The sequence below is a fragment of the Paramormyrops kingsleyae genome, chromosome 10 (assembly GCF_048594095.1).
Source record: "Paramormyrops kingsleyae isolate MSU_618 chromosome 10, PKINGS_0.4, whole genome shotgun sequence".
NCBI classification, from domain to species: Eukaryota; Metazoa; Chordata; class Actinopteri; order Osteoglossiformes; family Mormyridae; genus Paramormyrops; species Paramormyrops kingsleyae.
Genome location: NC_132806.1, coordinates 29,464,818 through 29,481,872, shown reverse-complemented (window position 1 = coordinate 29,481,872; position 17,055 = coordinate 29,464,818). Strand labels below are relative to the sequence as shown.

At 45.1% G+C, this 17,055-nt stretch overlaps 2 protein-coding genes across 2 annotated transcripts; both read left to right on the top strand.

Moving 5' to 3' along the window:
• Positions 1-297: 297 nt before the first annotated feature.
• LOC111852994 (transmembrane protein 179) lies at positions 298-3,263 on the top strand. The gene is made up of 4 exons (XM_023829403.2): positions 298-1,043; positions 1,116-1,253; positions 1,656-1,734; positions 2,438-3,263. Exons 1-4 carry the CDS (start codon positions 721-723, stop codon positions 2,630-2,632), a joined length of 735 nt encoding a protein of 244 aa, XP_023685171.1. The 5' UTR covers positions 298-720; the 3' UTR covers positions 2,633-3,263.
• A 308-nt stretch (positions 3,264-3,571) lies between these two features.
• On the top strand, positions 3,572-16,315 carry LOC111853006 (heterogeneous nuclear ribonucleoprotein U-like protein 2). The gene is made up of 14 exons (XM_072717661.1): positions 3,572-4,672; positions 7,850-7,964; positions 8,494-8,564; positions 8,722-8,861; positions 9,809-9,908; positions 10,172-10,284; positions 10,565-10,828; positions 10,953-11,075; positions 11,230-11,340; positions 11,421-11,589; positions 11,729-11,941; positions 12,275-12,345; positions 12,978-13,085; positions 13,525-16,315. The coding sequence occupies exons 1-14, from the start codon at positions 3,733-3,735 to the stop codon at positions 13,603-13,605; spliced, it is 2,619 nt and encodes an 872-aa protein (XP_072573762.1). The 5' UTR covers positions 3,572-3,732; the 3' UTR covers positions 13,606-16,315.
• Positions 16,316-17,055: the final 740 nt, after the last annotated feature.

The window sequence follows — 17,055 nt, the reverse complement described above, 5'->3', positions numbered from 1 at the left end:
ATTAAAATGCGATATATTGGTACCATAGTGAGTTTAATTACTTTCTGTTTTGGTCTCAATATGAGCATCAGGATAAAGTATTTGATTTGATATAGTTTTAAAAGTCTTTTTGATCATATTTTGTAATTAATGTGTTGAATATAATATTTTGTCGATTGTATTTCCATTATACTTTTAATTACATTTTCATTATATTTTACAAACGCATCTGTTGGTTTTGGTTTGACGTGGTTTTACCTCGGAACTAAAAATGAGTCCTGCTCTGTATTTGATGGGGGAGAAAATTCACGGGGGGGATCCGGGTGGCTCCATCGGCTATTGTGCAGCATCTGCCTCCCGCTGCAGGGCCACGCCCTGTCTGCGGAACCGCCTCGTCGTTCGCTCCGGGTTTTTTTTTTTTTTAATAAACAGCAGATTTAAAAGGATGTATTTTGCATTTAAGTAAACGTTTTGCTGGAAATGCATTACAGTAATGGGGGAATAATATCTTACTGATTACAGTATAGGGCTGGTCTGTCTGCGTGCTGCGTCTCTTCGTGCGTCACTGCTAAATCTGTCAGTCATTATACAGTTAGAGCATAGCGCAATATTACAGCCCAATCCATTTAAAATAACGACTGTACATAAAGATTTTAATTCGCCCGGTTTTGTTAACATACTAAACCAAGCAAGCTCGATTCTGGATATTTTTTGTTTTTCCTTTCCGAAGGACCAGCTGCCATGGAGCTCGATCGGCGACTTCTGCTTGCTCACTCCGCCGCCTACACCCTCTCCGTACTGGCCGGCTTGATGGTGGTCATCCCTCTGGCACTGAACGGATCTGACTTTAAAGGACGCTGTGTTCTATTCAGTCAGGGGTTCTGGAGGACGGAGAATGTAACTGGGAGCGCAGAAAAGGCCGAGTGGGTCTCTCGGTTGATCGTGCAGGAGTGGGGTCCGTCCGCTGCGTGCCAGTTCCCCACGTTTGTCGGGGTGTTTACGGTGCTGTACGGCGCGGCGCAGGGCTGGCGGAGCATATTTTACCTCCATCGCCGACACGACGAGTGAGTATAAATATTGCATTTGACCAACAGGACAAAAGTGGTGATGTTAATGCTGTTTTCTTTCCCCTCTAGCACCCTGTTCTCGGCTTTCCTCACAGTATTGCTGAGCCTGTGCGTACTGTTCCTGTCCGGAGGAGCCAGCGTCACCTTCACCCTGGGGCTGCTTTCTTGGTGTAACACCGTGACCGACCGAGGCGCCCGCACCTACAGGTAGCGCAGCCCCCATACTGATTTACACTGATCTGTCCAAAGCGCCGCATAAAAAAAATCATTTATACCAGGGTTGCTATCTGGTGTGACACTAGGACTATATATCTTACCTCAAATCTATATGTTTCCTGAATCAGCTGCATGAAAACCGTTGATGTAGTTGGCAAACAATACAGACTGTTTACATGGCTATAAAACTGTCACATGCATGTAAATGCCTGTGTATGTGTGTGCAGATTAGCCTCTAATGGAAAATCTCAGTCCAGCCAGCTGACCAAAGTTGGCATCCCTCAAAAAGTGTTAATGTTAATTTTTGCATAAAACAACCTACAGGTTTATTGCTATAGTACCGTATATACAAAGATTATCCGTCCAACTTAGTGTTTCCTTGCTGCTCACCAGCTGTGCAGAAGCGCAGTCCGTTCCCATGTACCTGGATGTCGACACGTCCTCCTTCTACACCGAGCTCACCACTGCACAGGTACGTCCATCGTTAAGACCGGCAACCCTTTTTATCTCTGCTCTCTGATGCTGAATCTTTTTAATACACATTCGCACATATAAACGCCATCACCAGCGGCTCCATGTCTAGGCCTAAATTGCTGTAACTCAGGGGTGGAACTGCATTTTTTTTTTTTACCAATCAGCCAGCTAGTGTTCGTTTTTTTTTTTGTATTTGCCCTTTGTCTAAATTACTCGTTTCAGGCAAGTGGGCGACCTTAATTTCCAGTCCTGCCACAGCTGTAAGGGCTGCGACCCTATTCTGGGTTAGAGGTTATGAAAGATGGATGGGTTTATTCTTGGAGATTATAAGAAATAATGCAGAACATACTTAAACTTTAATTAGAAAACTGAAAACTTGAAATCGCATTGTACTGAAATAGGTTCTTTATACAGGAATATATGGGCAAAAAGCTTTCCTCTGTGGTCAGAACTGTCGTGTTTTTTCCACAATTCATGGGTTAGCTACACATCAAACACAATATATTAAACAAATATGTTAAGTTAAAATACTTTACTTTCCCTCCAAGAGGGAAAATCTTTTGCCTGCAGTGAAGAGGTAAATAAAATTCACAGAAACAGGCTCATAGTGCATTACAAAGACAGAGTGCAGAGTGGTCTGCGATGTTTGGGTAGGTGGTCTGCATGCATTTAACTTGTTCCATGTCTCTCCTGGCCCTCAGGCTTCCCTGTGGTGTGTCACGGCCCTCTGGCTGAGCCACGCTGTGCTGTCCTTCCTGCGCCTCTATCACTCCCATAGCCAGAAGATCAGGGGGCCTTGCCTGTCCAGGGAAAAGGAGTTGCTCCTGGGGGGTGCGACTGTGGAGAGCAGCGTCCCACACCCAGACCCACAGGGGACACCTGGAGTTTTTATCTAGGGGGCAGTTTGCAAAAGCACAGGAGCTCTTTAGTGGGTCTTTTATGTGTGTTTAGTTGACATTTGTGTGTTGTTCTGCATTGAAATGACAAAGAACTGAGCTTATATATGTCTTGTTTGTTACTGTTTATTATAAATTTCTTATTCATTTGCAAAATATCACACACCTATAGCCTGAATTGTTGACACGTTTCCAGTCACAGAGAAAAAAAACAGGTGTAATATTATAAATGTTGTTTTCTTATGCTTTAACACTTTTCTAGGACATGCTCCAAAGGTAACCATACACTCTCTCACCTGTGAAGGTTTTATGACGCTATCTGTGTTGATGCAATTGAAGAAGTCACTAAGCAGCTTTCTCGAAGCAGTGCTTTAAATACTGGTGAAAAAATTATGTAATAGAGAATGAAAAGACAACTACAGGGATATTCTGTGTTGTTTACTCAGATAACATTCATTTTCTTTCAATTATGAACCAATGATGAGGCTCTGCAGAATTGTATCCTAATTGCAGTGATGCACAGATATCTGAACTGCAAGCTGGAGGTAAAGAGAGTATTACATCGATATTGTTAGATTTGATTAGCATTTGATCTATTTTTCTGTAATAAACTTGACCCACAAGGCATAAACTTGTAGTTATTTATCTGTGAATTATTTGGTTGTGCTGTAGGGTGATGGTATCACTTGTCTGCATGTTCTACTTTTAATGCATGCAGGCTATTTTTTAGCTGGTGTTTAATTTATGCAGAAGTCTTATAGACGTGCATTAAAGAAAACATAGTTTGGAGCCAAGTTTGTTATATTGGCAGTCCTCAGTTCAAATTACAGCATTCCGCCCAGCCAAAGGAAGTGGTTGTGGGCGGGACCTTAATTTAAAGGCCAATAGTGTTTAGTTATTTGAATAATTGGGAGGAGTTAAAAAGAGCGGCACCAATAGTAAAGCAGAAAAGAAACACCTGCGTAAACTCAAAACTACTGTACAGTGTCGTGTGACGCTGTGTTATTTACGGACTATAATCGATTTCTTAGCCGTAGCTAACAGTTGAATTGCTTGGGAGACTGGAAATATAGGAATAGGGCAGACGAGTGCTACTGAAAATGAATTTAGCTGAAATTAAAAAGTTGAAAGTGGCCGATTTACGGGCCAAACTCCAGGAACGAGGCCTGGATTCGAAAGGGCTCAAGGCCGACCTTGTAGAGCGCCTAATGTCCGCGATTGAAGCCGAGTCGCAGGGCAGCGCGACAGGCGAGACCGAGGATGAGAAGAGGCCTGTCGGAGAAGAAGAAGAGATGGAAACGCAGGGAGATCCTGTAATGGATCTGCCCGTGTTGGCGGTCGAAAGTGAAGCAGAAGCGAGTCGGCAACTGCCGACTGGAGTAGCGGAAGTTAGTCCGACAGTGAAAGCAAATGAGGGATTCACTCAAGTAGGCGGACTGGCCATGCCCGGATCCGGGATTTCCGAGGAGTTGACCTCTACCGGAGCTCCCGGAGCTGCAATTTTAAAAGCCGACTTTCCCGCAAGCTCTGTGCTGGGACAGGAGAAGGTTTCCCAGCAGATATCAGTCGAAAGCTTTCATTCCAAGCCGGATCACACTGGGGTAGCATCGGAGTCGCTGCTCAAAGCATCACCAGAGCAGGACTTGTTCCCGGTCCCAGCCAAAGATCACGAGAAGAAGCCCGAGCAGGAGCCGGAATCTGAGGGCGCTTTAGTGGAAAGTTCTCCTCCGGAGGATATTCGGCGGGAACAGCAGCGAAGTAATGATCAGCCTGAGCTCCAAGCGGCAGCTTACCACCAGGCCGCCGGACCGCGTACCGGCGTGACTGCTTCTCCCGGTAGTGAACCCCCGTGCCCCGAAGTCCAAGACGGCGATGAACCTGCGGGCGTTGAATGCGCCGAATCCCGGAGTGGCGTGGAGGAGGAAGAGGGACTGAACGGCGGCGCTGGGCGGAGGGGCGAAGACGCGGAGGCCGAAAAGGGCAGCGAGGAAGAGACCGGCTCGGAGCCCGAGAAAGGCGAGCAGCAGAACCGGAGCGCAGGTCAGCACGCTTCGCTGTTCAGTTTCCCGGGCAAGATTGTGCGCAGCTACACTTAACAGCATCATTATTATTTTAAAAAAATAGTTGTTCTTACAGCAAGATCCCCATAATCTGTGTGGGCCAACAGGTGTACACGCTACAGATTAAAACCGTTTTTTAAATTTTAATTTTTACAAATATCTCTTTTTGACACCTAGTTATGTTCACTTCATCCCTCGACCGCTGAATTGTTGTGAGTAAATATGGACTTTTTGAGGAGGTCTGTAGATATTTGAGATGTTGGTCTTTACTGAACTTTTTAATATGGGAGTTATATACAAAGATCAATAACTGTATGTGGTCGATTGATAATCTTTAATGAAGGACTGTGAAGCGCATGTCACTGTACGAGTTGCCTTAATCCTGCATCTGACATGAACTGCCGATAAACTGAATTTACGCGAACGTTTGTTGAGCTGCTGTTATGCGAGCAGCTCATCTGCATTTTTATTGTCGTTGTGTGTCGCGCTGGCTTATGTCCGCCACCCCCCCCCCGCGTTTGATCCAGTAATTTAAAGCAAGCTGTCCCTAAGCGTAGGCAAGGCTGCGCCCCCCGGCGCCACCTTTAGCATCAGGTCGACAGGATCATTTTCCCAGTTAACCAGATCTATCATCATTATTATATATCATTCTGAGTCAGTAAATTAACATTTAGTTTTTTATTTGCATCCTTTGGAAGAAAAAAAATTAAATAAAATTCATATCTATATATAATATAATGTTTATTGTGGAGAGCATTTGAAAGGAATGAACAGGAAACGGGCAAATTTTAGTTTGAGGCAACGTGTCAAAATTTTAACGTTCTTTATATAGCAAAGAAATGCACAGTAAGACACAATAAAGCAGGAGTTGCCATATTGTTGAATTCCGCCATTCGGTTCTTGATGTTTTGGTGTCATTCAAGTGTGTTTCATCTGTTATAACCTAGGAGTTGTGTTTATTACCCTGACGGTAATTTGCCATCCCTATTCATGAATGAGATTTTGTGAAGCAGTTATATTCGGCTCTTCACCTTCATGAATTCCTGTCGTCCATCATCTCAGTCAGGTGGGTGGCACCATACCTGCTCGCATTGGCTGGTGTGGCCCCATTTTCAGTGGAGTAACAGTCCTCATCCCATCTGTACCTGAGATCTGTTTGTGCTTGTGAAATCATTTTCTCTGCCAGTAGCTGTTTGAAATCCAGGCATTGAAGGTTGTGCTTCACAGGTCTTCATAATAGCTGGCTGTCTTCCTTGTACTGAATCCATGAATCGGTTATAGCGAGATCAAAAAATGCACGCTTGTATGCCCTGTCCCTTTCTTGTGCTGCGTTCCATCCTGTAATAGATTAACATCCTGCACTCTATGATTTTCTGTAGCCACTGATAGCCTGGAATCCTGCTGTGTTCCTCTTTCTGGGAACTGCCTCTTATACACGCATTGTGGTCCATTCCCTTGGTTATGGAGGCTGTGAGGCTTTGGCATATTTCACGTTTGAATCTCCCTGTATCCTCATTTAATGTCTTTATTATAAGTGCATGAGGGATCATGAAAGTCAGACGTCCTCATCAGAGGGTGTATAAGAAATGTCACACCATTATGTAAAGTGTGTTGTTCCCAAGATGGTCCCTTACAAAATAATACTGTACCTTCAGACACACTCTTGAATTCGTAAGTTGGTAACTTTTTTGTGTGGTGAGAATAGCACCCTTTTGGATGAACAGGAAGAGGAAGTTTCCAGGCTCCGCACCCAGGGTTTGCTATCACTTAATTTAAGGTTTGTCCTTTGAATTCAACAATAGCCTTTGTGTACTGGGAGATAAAATGTTCTTTGGAAGGGATGAAACTGAATTGGCATTATACATACAATCAAAGAGAATTTTTGTAGGCAGAGAGAAATATATTGCTTATTTACAATGCACTTTAGTGTGTGTGCGCATTTGTGTACAATATTTATTCATTCATTTTGTCACAGTAGTTTAACAGCTAGTCTTGGGAATCTTTTTTTTCTTTTTTCTGTACCATCCACACGTTATACAAACCTAAAGGGAATTTTAACTGCATTTTCCAAAGCGACACTATTCTGACATGAAATCTTGGCAATTAAATTTGCTGAGCCGAGGGGTGCTGGCTGAAATACTGCAGTGTGCCGTTTTAACACAACCGCACCCAAGCCTAGTGATAATTTTTAATTGGTGTGTAAAAGCTTTACCCTTCTCACTCCACTGCTCGTATTTGTGTTCCTTGCAATCGATCTGCCCTCTGCTGGTCTGGTGGAATCATTGCTGTACACAGTATTTGCCTTGAGTCCCAGACAAATGTAGTGTCGTAATTAATCCCTTTGAGTCAAATCGGGAGTCGGAAGCTGCTTGTGTAGAATTTCAGTCAGTTTTTTATTGTATCCATGTAGTTACATCCAGTACTGAACACTGCAGGATTGTGTCCCATGCTGATTTTTTTTATATACTTTTTCATAGCTCTTGTCAAGATATTCATCACAGGGGGTGTCCCAAGCCCAGTGTTCTCTGTGCCTCCCCTTCTGGAGCTCAGAGTCCTTGCCCTTAGCTGTCTTTACCATTATTTGTGTGTTTTTGGGGTCCAACTACTTTCTCTCTGTATGAAAAGGCTGTCAGTCAGTTCTGTTGATTGTCGAACCCTCTGGAAAACATAACTGAGACAATATTGTTTCTTTGTATAATTATGGCCAGAAGCACAGGACCATGTCACAACAGTCAGAAAGCAAACTTCCCAGGTTTCATTGATTAAAAAGTAACAACTCTTTGCAATTTCAACTGGTCCTGTGATGCTTTGCCACATAACTCACTTTTCTGGGCCTTCAAAATACCTATAAGCTGCGAACTAATGAAAGTGCATATTTGTGCGACTGAGGCTAACGTGAGATAGCTAATAGATACAGTAACTTCTGAACACAAGGTACTTATTCATACTTTTTTGGTTACATTGTGCAGCAGTAATTAGTCTGCATTCTCTAAAGGTTACAAGGGCGCTCTACATGGTTTACATCAGCTTCTGATTACATCATCTTAATAGTTTCGTAATGATTACATTCTCTGTTATGCAGTGCTAAATGATATTCCATAGTGGTATGTAGACAAGCGAGCATAACTTTGAACTAAGTTAAACCCTCTCCTTACAGACTCCCGAGGGGCAGAGACGGCAGGGAGCCGCACGGAGCCTCGGGGGCAGAAGCGGCCTCATGGCGAGAGAGGGAGGGGCTACTATGAGTTCAAGGAAGAGATCAACTACAACAGGTACCTGAGCTCACCTGGATACCAGCTCTTATACTTTGGTAGTTAGCTGTGTTTAGACAAGGATGCCTTGCTGAAATGTGTAAAAATTTCCATTCCATATTTCCATGAGGAGCAATATTGCAAATGAGCAAAAATAATACAGCACATCAAAGGAGTATAAATGTATAAGCAGATTGCGATGCTGAGTTTGACTTGGTTGGTTTTCTCTCCAAACCCTCCCTTCTTGCCTCCATAGATTACACTTCTTTTCCTTCATGGTCACTGCCCTGTTTTCTTTGTCGCGAGCATCTTTGACCCTTTATTCTGTTGGCTGCTGTTCATCTCTCTTAATCTGTCACATCACTTTAATTGTGCGAGTTCCCTGGAGCCAGCAGTGTGATGTTTCGCTCTTTTGCGAGAACCTCCCCACAGGTGTCCAGTGGGTGGCGCTGTGGCCGGACTTGTGATGGCCCTGATGGTGCGGTGTGCTGTAGAAGCAGGCCGGGGGAGGGGTCTGCTTGTGCTCTCTCACGCCTTTTCCCCCACACAGGGCCAAGTCCCCGGAGCCTGAGCCTGAGCTGGAGGAGGAGGTGGATGAAGGAGCAGTGCGACTGGACACCTGTAAGCCTTTCTGCATGCTGCCATCTTGTGGCTGCACACTAACATACAGTTCAAACCTGCCTTCAGTGGAATCCCCCACACCCAGCTCAACAATAATTAATTGACGTGAATGAACTGGGTTAATTGCTTCACCAACTCCCATCCTTGTTTTGATCAGACAACTGCGACCTGCATTTTGACGTGAGCCCGGACGGCAGCGCTGGGCAGCCCCTGCTTTCTGAGAAGTTCCCCCTGTTGTGGTCGGGCTGTCGCCTGACCCACGGTGTTGACCAGGGGAAAGTGGGCTTTGAGGCCAAGGTGGGAAACCTTCTCTGTTGCACCTGCTTCTGCTCATGTAGTGTTTGCTGCTGAATGGACCTGTGCACTAGAGGGCTGCACAATTGTGTAAAAAAAAAAAAAAATCCGCGATCTCGGTTCACACCTCTGCGATCTCATTTCTAAATTACAACGGTTCTTCTGCATTGTATTGCGTCACCTGGATCAGAACAAGCGCTCCTACTTTTCCCCCGAGAGAGTCTCAAGCGTCCCATAATTCTGCGTTCTCTTTAACAGGAACTTTTCCACCTCACCAAACACCTTACTTTTGTTACTTCAAGTAGGTACCAAAAGTACGGTACTTCAAGGTGTTGGTTTTCCACTGTCGTAAAAACCGGTACCGGCACTGAATGACATACCCCGCCTAGTGCTGTGATTTTGTACTGAATTCGAGAACTTGCTGCAGTATATTATAGGGCTGGGCGACGTGTGATATTAATAACATTGCATGTTGTGCATGTGCCATTCTTACTCTGCCAGTCAGCTAGAGTAAGATCAGACTCTTTCTTACCTTTCCCGTTGTGTACGGACATTATAGTGCAGGGAACTTAAGTCTCGCTAAAACATTTTTACTCTGTCATAGGAAAAAAATGATCAAGCTTTGCAGTTTTAATTTTTTTTCCTTTTTGAGATTATCTAGTATAAGTTTAAAAATCAGTTCAATGTTTACCTCCGCTCTTTCTGCATGAGCGCCTCATGCATTCTCTGAGACAATCGTAATCATTTTCTTCCTTGCTGTTTAAATCTGCTTGACTTTTTCCATTTAGTGAATGTTTCTGAACAACTGTAAACTCACTGCATCTTGTACTTAGACAGGATAAACATGAATGCTGTTATCCTGCTTACGGAATGCACATTCTTTGTTTGTCTGCCGTTGTTCCCTGTTGTCCTCTATTGTTTGATCAGCTGTGGTTTTTGCTTTCTTAAAGTATGTGAAGAAGCTTCCCGTCACAGGCCTTAACCTGGAGGAGTCGGACACCTATGTCCTGAGGGTCGGCTGGTCTGTGGACAACTCCAGCTTCCAGCTGGGTGAGCAGCTCTGCTCTGCATTCTGGGAGAGCATATGGGGAGGTGATGCTGTCTGGGCTGGAATAAGTACAGGCATTTTTTGGATCATTGTGTTTATTTTATAAAGAATGCACTACTACATTACTGAAAGCAGAGGGAAACTATACTGTAATTATGCTACAAGAAGATGTAGAGACAAAACTGGTAAATGATGGAAGAGGGTCTCTCTGATCCAGAAACCCTTTGCCCTTTTATGACCCTGTGTGTAATGTTCATTTTCACAGGTCAGGTGGAGTTTTCCTACTGTTACGATGCACGGGGTAGGAAGGTGACGGAGGGTAAAGAGGAGGAGTTTGGCGAGCCCTTCTCAGAAAGCGATGTCATTGGCTGCTACGCGGTGAGTTGGCAGTTGCTGGTCATTATGGCTCCTCCCCCTCTGTTCTCCTCTCATCCCACTTTGTATCTTTACCACCTCTCTGCTGGTGTACGTTGCTCCTTCCACTTTCTTATCCCTGTTGCTTATCCACCCCTCCCAATTTTTGCCCTGGCACTATGCATAAAAGTCTGTGGGGGGGGGGGTGGTCTCAAATGTTGCATTGTGCGGGGAAGGGTGTTAATGACTGATGGGGTATATCTTTTTATGTCCTCTCACTGAGTGCTTCTCATCCCCCCCCCAGGCATTTTTGGACAGTGAGGTAGAACTCTCTTTCCACAAGAATGGCGACCCCCTGGGCGTGGCTTTCCGCTTGTGCCGTTCCACCCTGGATGGCCGCGCCCTCTTCCCACATGTGCTCTGCCGGAATTGTTCTGTCGCGCTCGAAATAAACTCGAGTGGATCACCGTGGTACCCCAGCCCCGCAGGCTTCACCCCCATCTCGTCCCTGCCCCCCGAGCTCAGGGTCCGGGCCCCGCTGCCCCCAGTCTCAAAGCGTGACTGTGAGGTGAGGGCTCCTCTAGGGGGTGCTGTTTACAAGTTACTCAGAATTCGCCTGTTGTCTCCAAGTGGACTGTGTGAGCCTGTGATGCTGGTCTTGCCTTCCCCTAAGACTATGGCTTCTATGGCAGGTTTTGATGATGGTCGGTATGCCTGGTGCTGGAAAGACCCACTGGGCCCAAACACACATGGCCCAGCACCCAGAGAAGCGTTACAACCTGCTGGGCACACGCACTGTCCTCGGAAACATGCGGGTAAGCCCCGCCTCCCCTGCCTGCAGTCCCCGCCTCCCCTGCCTGCAGTCCCCGCCTCCCCTGCCTGCAGTCCCCGCCTCCCCTCTCTGCAGTCCCCGCCTCCCGCCTGATGGGTGGGTCGGGCTCAATGTCGTGCCTTTCTTCTGTTGCTCAGAGTGTCCCAAGTCCTGCGCAGAAGGACCAGATTCTGCAGCAGGCTACACAGTGCCTGAGTGAGCTCATCAGGATAGCGGCCCGGCGCCGCCGAAACTACATCCTGGACCAGGTGAGACGACATGGCAAGTGTGGGTACAGGGACGGCCATAGTGTGGCTGCGTTTCCGCTCATTCATCCCCCACTCCCCAGGCCAACGTGTACTCCTCAGCGCAGCGGCGCAAGATGCAGCGGTTCAGTGGCTTCCAGCGGCGGGCGGTGGTGGTTTGTCCGAAGGATGAGGAGTGGAGGAGGCGCCTGGAGCTGCACCAGCAGCAGGAGGGAGAGGAGGTGCCGGAAATGTCCCTCCTGAAAGTGAAGGGTGAGGCTGAGTTGAGTGGGGCTTTGATGGAGGAGTGGGGGTCATGGTTTAAGGGGCGGAGCCAGACTTTGCGAGATAACGAGGTGTGTCTGACCTGCTGTCTCCTCACTCTCACTGCTGCCCGTCTCTCGTTTCCCAGTGAGCTTCTCGCTGCCGGAGCAGGGTGACTATCTGGAGGAGGTGCTATTCCCTGAGCTGTCCCGCAGCGAGGCCGAGAAGCTGCTGGCCGGGTATAAAGAGGAGGCGCGGCGCCTCCTCCCCACCCCGCCCAAGCGCAAGAAGCCCCGCACCTGGCGAAACAAGCCCCTCCCCTCTGGACCCCCGGGCCGTAACCATAGAGACTGGGGCCATGGTGAGTGAAGGGGGGGTTGCCATGCATGTGGGACACAGTAACAAGGGGAAGCAAGGGAACCGTTACCATAGTGATTCCAGAAATAGCTGTGTGCCTGCTCCTTTTAATCTGTGGATTAAGCAGCTTCTCCGTTTCCTCGCAAAACATTGGTTTGAACCAGAACTTTGGCTTAAGGTGAAGTTTTGAATGGAAAAAGCCATGCTGCTGTGGAATAAAGAAGTAAAATGCATCCCCTGTAGCTGTAGGCCAAGTACTGATATTTAGATGAACAGCAGCCATTGTAGATGTGATGCATTTCACGCTCGTGGCGTGTCTGTGTGCCGTCCTGCGCAGGCTGGAACAGAGGCAGCTACAATCCTCGCCCCTATGGACAACAGCCGTTCTGGGGCCAACAGCGCCGAGAGGTGAGATTGGGGCCCCACTAGCCAGTGGGTGACTGTTACACACTGGGGGAGTGGAAATTAATTTTGTTAGATCATTTACCTTTAAGTCTCAGGAAAGCAGTCAGAGCTTTGCATCTCAGGAAATTGAGTCTGATCCTTAAAACTAATGCAGAAGCTTCTAGATAGTTAGTTAGGGTGGTTGGTATAGATCATTACTGCATCAGAATAGGGATCTCCTGTTTTAAGGTTTCTCCAGAGGTAGAAGGTTCAGAAATTACGAATCCAGACCAAGATTTTATTTCAACTGACCAGTTGAGTATAAAGAGTCAGTCGCAGAGGACTCAGCTGGTTGGTTATAACAAAATCTTGGTCTGGATTTCTACTTTCTGGACCTGAACTTTCCACCTCTGGATTTCTTTTACAGTGAGCCATTTAATTCAGAAGAAACTAGGGTGTTTGAATCTTGCCTGTGCTTTGACACTCTGACAGACCTAAATTCTTTGTGAATTTTGTGAGTTTGTCCTTGGTTCCACAGACAGTGTCCATAGTTAGCATCGATGCCTGTTGTACGAGCCTCCTACAGGCATACCCATATACGCTGCCTGGCTATGAGTTCGGGACATGAGTGGATGCTAATGGCTGCTCTTTGTCAGGACTTCCGGCCGTTCTATGGTCAGCAACGTACGGAGGTAGACCGCTTCTACGGCCGTGAGTACAACCCCCAGCGGTACCGGGACTATTACCGGCAGTATTCTGGGGAGGTGAGTGGCCACGCAAATGGGAGTACAGTGGTACCTTGGTTCTCGAACTTAATCCGTTCCGAACTCCGGATCGAATCTTAAAAAGTTCGAGTTCTGATTGAGTTTTTCCCATAAGAAATAATGGAAAACCAATTAATTGGTTCCCGGCCCCCAAAATTACACCTAAATGGTTTTTTTTTGTTTGTTTTTTTTAAAGCAGCATTTAAACACAAAATGAACAGGTTTTTTTCTTAATGGCTTCCAAAACGATAAAGATCGTTCACGGTTCGACTTCTGATATTCAGATCGAGTTCTAGGTCAAACTGGTTTGTTCGACTTTCAAGAAATTCGAGTTCTAGTGAGTTAGAGAACCGAGGTACCACTGTAACTCGTGTATGATCGTCTGGACACCCTTTGAAAGACAGTGACGTTTAATGTAAAATGTTCTTTCTCTTTTCAGTGGAATTCATATTACCAAGACCAGGGTTACTATGGCAACAGAAACTATGGCTATGGTGGTGGCCGTCGAGGTCATTGGTAAACGAAATTACGTTGTATCTTAAGGGCAGCTAAAACAACTTCTGTCCTTTTTTGTTTGTTTTTTGTTTTTTTTTTTTAAAATAACCAGTTTGAAAATGTATGTAAATCTGTTTTAACCTTAAGGGAACGTAGTTGATTTTAGTGAACAATTTCTCTTCTGCTTTTATTCCAAAGACATTTTTCTTTCTTCTTTTTTTAAATGTTTTTTTTTTTTTTTCTTTAAAATCCTCACTATAGATTTCAGAGTGGTTTAAATGATATAACCTGTGAAGAGAATGTGGCCCCACCATGCTAACATTTTAAAATGAGGAATGGTATATGTTTTTGAGCTTGAGTGGGAATTAAAATAGTTTCCCTTTTGTGTTTCTCTTTTTGACAAACCAGCAACAATTGGTAATTTTTTTTTCCCCTCCATTTTGAAATGTCAGTTTATACTTTTTTTATTTTTAATTTTAAGCCTGAGCTGTCTTAACTTGTAAATCTAAAACCTTCCCCAGGAATCCCTGGACTTTTTATATAGGGTAAAATGTACATATTACGTGTACCCCCCCTCTCTCGCTTGTACAGAGCTTCTGGGGGGGGTTAGGTTCTATGTTCTTCTGTAGGGTCACTCCCCGACCCTGTATATTGGTAGCGTCATTGTCACAAAGGAGTGCTCCCACCACGTGGAGGAGGACAGGGTGGCCGTGGTGGAGCGTAACACTCAGCGACTGGAGAGGTACGCATCACTGTAACCATAGAAACTCGTCGGCACCCAGCATGTGATTTGATGCCGGGGAATGCCGGCTCCTGTGCAGTGATGCGTTCCTGATGGGCTCTGCGGCGCCAGGCTGTACATATATGCCACTCCCCCCCCCCCCCCAATCACCCTAGCGTCCTGCTGTACTGTTGTGCTTTCACTTTTTTGGGAAACCTGAAGGCCTGCAGATGGCCGTGGGACACGTATCGCTTACCCCCCCCCCCCCCCCCCCCGTCAGCGTGAGGTGGCACTTTGGCCTCCTGCCGGCTGTCTGTCTGCCGATGGATGGTTCCAGACCTTCTCAGTTGACACTTTCAGCTGAACTTTCCCTCTCTCTCCTAAGTCTTCACTGTCTGCACTGTCATTTCTACTTCACCGTAGAAGAGTGGGGAGGTGCCGCTGAACGGGTTTTTGTAAAGGATTGAGGGACTAGTTGGTATAGGTCTGCTGTGTGATGAAGACCATTTTGTGATGGTTTGTTCATCTGTATCCAAGACTCTACAGTATCCTGTGCGTTAATCCAGTGAGTTAATCCCTCTTAAATATGCAGTTTATAACCAGTTTTCCTCCTCCTACGTGCTCTGCTTGACTGGTAGGATCGTGTGGCTTTTGTCTAGAAATACATCATTATCTTACTACTGATTATCAGAAGCAATATGTAAGCTACTCTGTTTCATATATCCGGTCTGGCTGGTATTTCCTCCTCTTGCTTATTTAGTTTTTAAATTGTATTTTTTTTAATTGATTTGAATTGGCAATGGATGTTTTTTTCCCCACCTCTGGAAAAGTTATGTAAATCCAGTATTATGGGCATGGTCTGCACATTGGGTTATAATGTAATTTGCAAATTCAGGAGTAGTGTTGCCTCAAACCAACCTATGCAGTTAATGCTGTTGAGTTAGTAAGCCCTGGATGATTGGCTACAAATCTAAAATCTTTATATGGCTTGAAGGATATTAAGTAGAGGGCTGAGAGCACAGAATTGTGGGTAATCAGTATTGCAGAGGACATTGCGTCCAATGTAAATGTATTAGCTCTCATGTTCGGGCAGCAGTTTCATTTGCACTCTTATGTGTTTATGTTCTGTGAGCTTTTTTTTTGCCAGTGGGGCGTGCACAAAGTAAATGGTTGATCTCCGAGCCCTGCAGCTCTCCTCCTGCCCTCCCCCAGTCAGATCATTGGTGACTCACGGCTTTTCTACCAGGGGTTGCATGGTCAGCGAGCCCAACCACTCATTTGATAAAAAAATATATATATGCATTTACTCTTATTTTGTAGACATCGATGTGACTAGCACAAACCATGTTTTCAATAAATTTTGGAGTTAAAATTAAACTTAATATGTTCATGTTCAAATAGCATTTTTATCTTATTGAACCCCTGTACCCCGGTAAAATCGCCTGTGAGTTGCTTGCTTCTCCTTAGGGTTGTCCACCTTGAAAAACATCTCCCACTGTTGGTGATCCCATACCTAACATTAGATGTTGTACGTATCCGGGGGGGAGGGGGGGGTTCACTTTTAAAATAAATGACTTGCATACTACTGACCAACCCAGCACACCCACCGCATGCTGGATTTTTGGGTTCACATTTGCAGCTGTGTAGACATGCAAAAATGCTATTTGGTGTCTTATTCAAAAATGACTATTTAAATTTTGATTGTAATCTTTTTGAATGAATTGTATTCTATATTGATATTGCTGTAAATTACAAATGTTCATTCAACCTTTTTAAAGAAGGGTTTTTTTTTATATATGTGAGTTTGAAAAAGTGATTGAGCTTATAACTGCCCTTTGCACAGCCTCCTATAAACTAATATTCAGTCCTAAATTAGTTTTTTTTTTCTTGTTTATTTTGATGAGAAACATGAACATAATTGTTAATTGGAAACAATGCTGTTGACTGATTTTTCTAAAGCATGAAGGCTGTTTTAAAAAGCCAATAAAACAATATTATTTACTGATTTTAAAAATTGTCCTTGCTTTTGCTCCCTTGTTTTGTTCCTTTTCTCGTCTTCCTGCTCTTTCCCTCCCTGATCTCATGTTGTTCTGTACCCTGATGTTGCTGTGATGCTCTGGTCTGTCTACCCAGGGATACTACACTCTGTCCCCACGTCTTTCCAGTGAGCTTTTCTCTAAGCACAGGATGTCACTCATTTTACAGTTATTTACTATGTCTTGATTCACGTCAAAACCAACATCAAGTGATGTAAACCAGCAGAACAATGTTTGTGTACTTTGTCATTTTATTAGCAATATACAAGTGGGGCAAATGGCACACTACAAATGATGAATGCCCAGATACAAGTGTAAACCTTTCTTTCAACCAACCAGTTGAGTACTCTGTGATTGTGACTCTGTACACTCAACTGGGTGGTTTGAAACACAATCTTGGTCTGGATTTTTAATCTCTGAACCCTAAACTACCCACCTCCGATTTGTTGTGGAGCCACATAACTTCTAACAGAGCAGGAACCTAATAAGATTATTCAATAGCCAGGAGTGCGGCACGAGCTTTCAGGGAATGTAAAGAGGCGATGTAGAAATTTCAGCCAGAGATTTGGTTCTGATATAGAGTGTTTTTTTCTACTTGGGCTGAGGAGGTACAGTAGGTCAGCATTGCATGCAGTCTCTCCTTTACTTGCAGGGCACACGCATATCAACGAATGTCGAGGCAGTGAGCATAGATGAGCAATTTCTCAGGACAAGCAGG

Excerpts from the sequence above, each read along its gene's own strand:
- LOC111852994 (XM_023829403.2), top strand. The coding sequence starts at position 721 with ATGGAGCTCGATCGGCGACTTCTGCTTGCTCACTCCGCCGCCTACACC. Across the intron at positions 1,044-1,115 it reads CTCCATCGCCGACACGACGA|CACCCTGTTCTCGGCTTTCC; the intron begins GTGAGTATAAAT and ends TTTCCCCTCTAG. Across the intron at positions 1,735-2,437 it reads CCGAGCTCACCACTGCACAG|GCTTCCCTGTGGTGTGTCAC; the intron begins GTACGTCCATCG and ends CCTGGCCCTCAG.
- LOC111853006 (XM_072717661.1), top strand. The coding sequence starts at position 3,733 with ATGAATTTAGCTGAAATTAAAAAGTTGAAAGTGGCCGATTTACGGGCC. Across the intron at positions 10,285-10,564 it reads ATGTCATTGGCTGCTACGCG|GCATTTTTGGACAGTGAGGT; the intron begins GTGAGTTGGCAG and ends TCCCCCCCCCAG. Across the intron at positions 11,341-11,420 it reads GAAACTACATCCTGGACCAG|GCCAACGTGTACTCCTCAGC; the intron begins GTGAGACGACAT and ends CCCACTCCCCAG.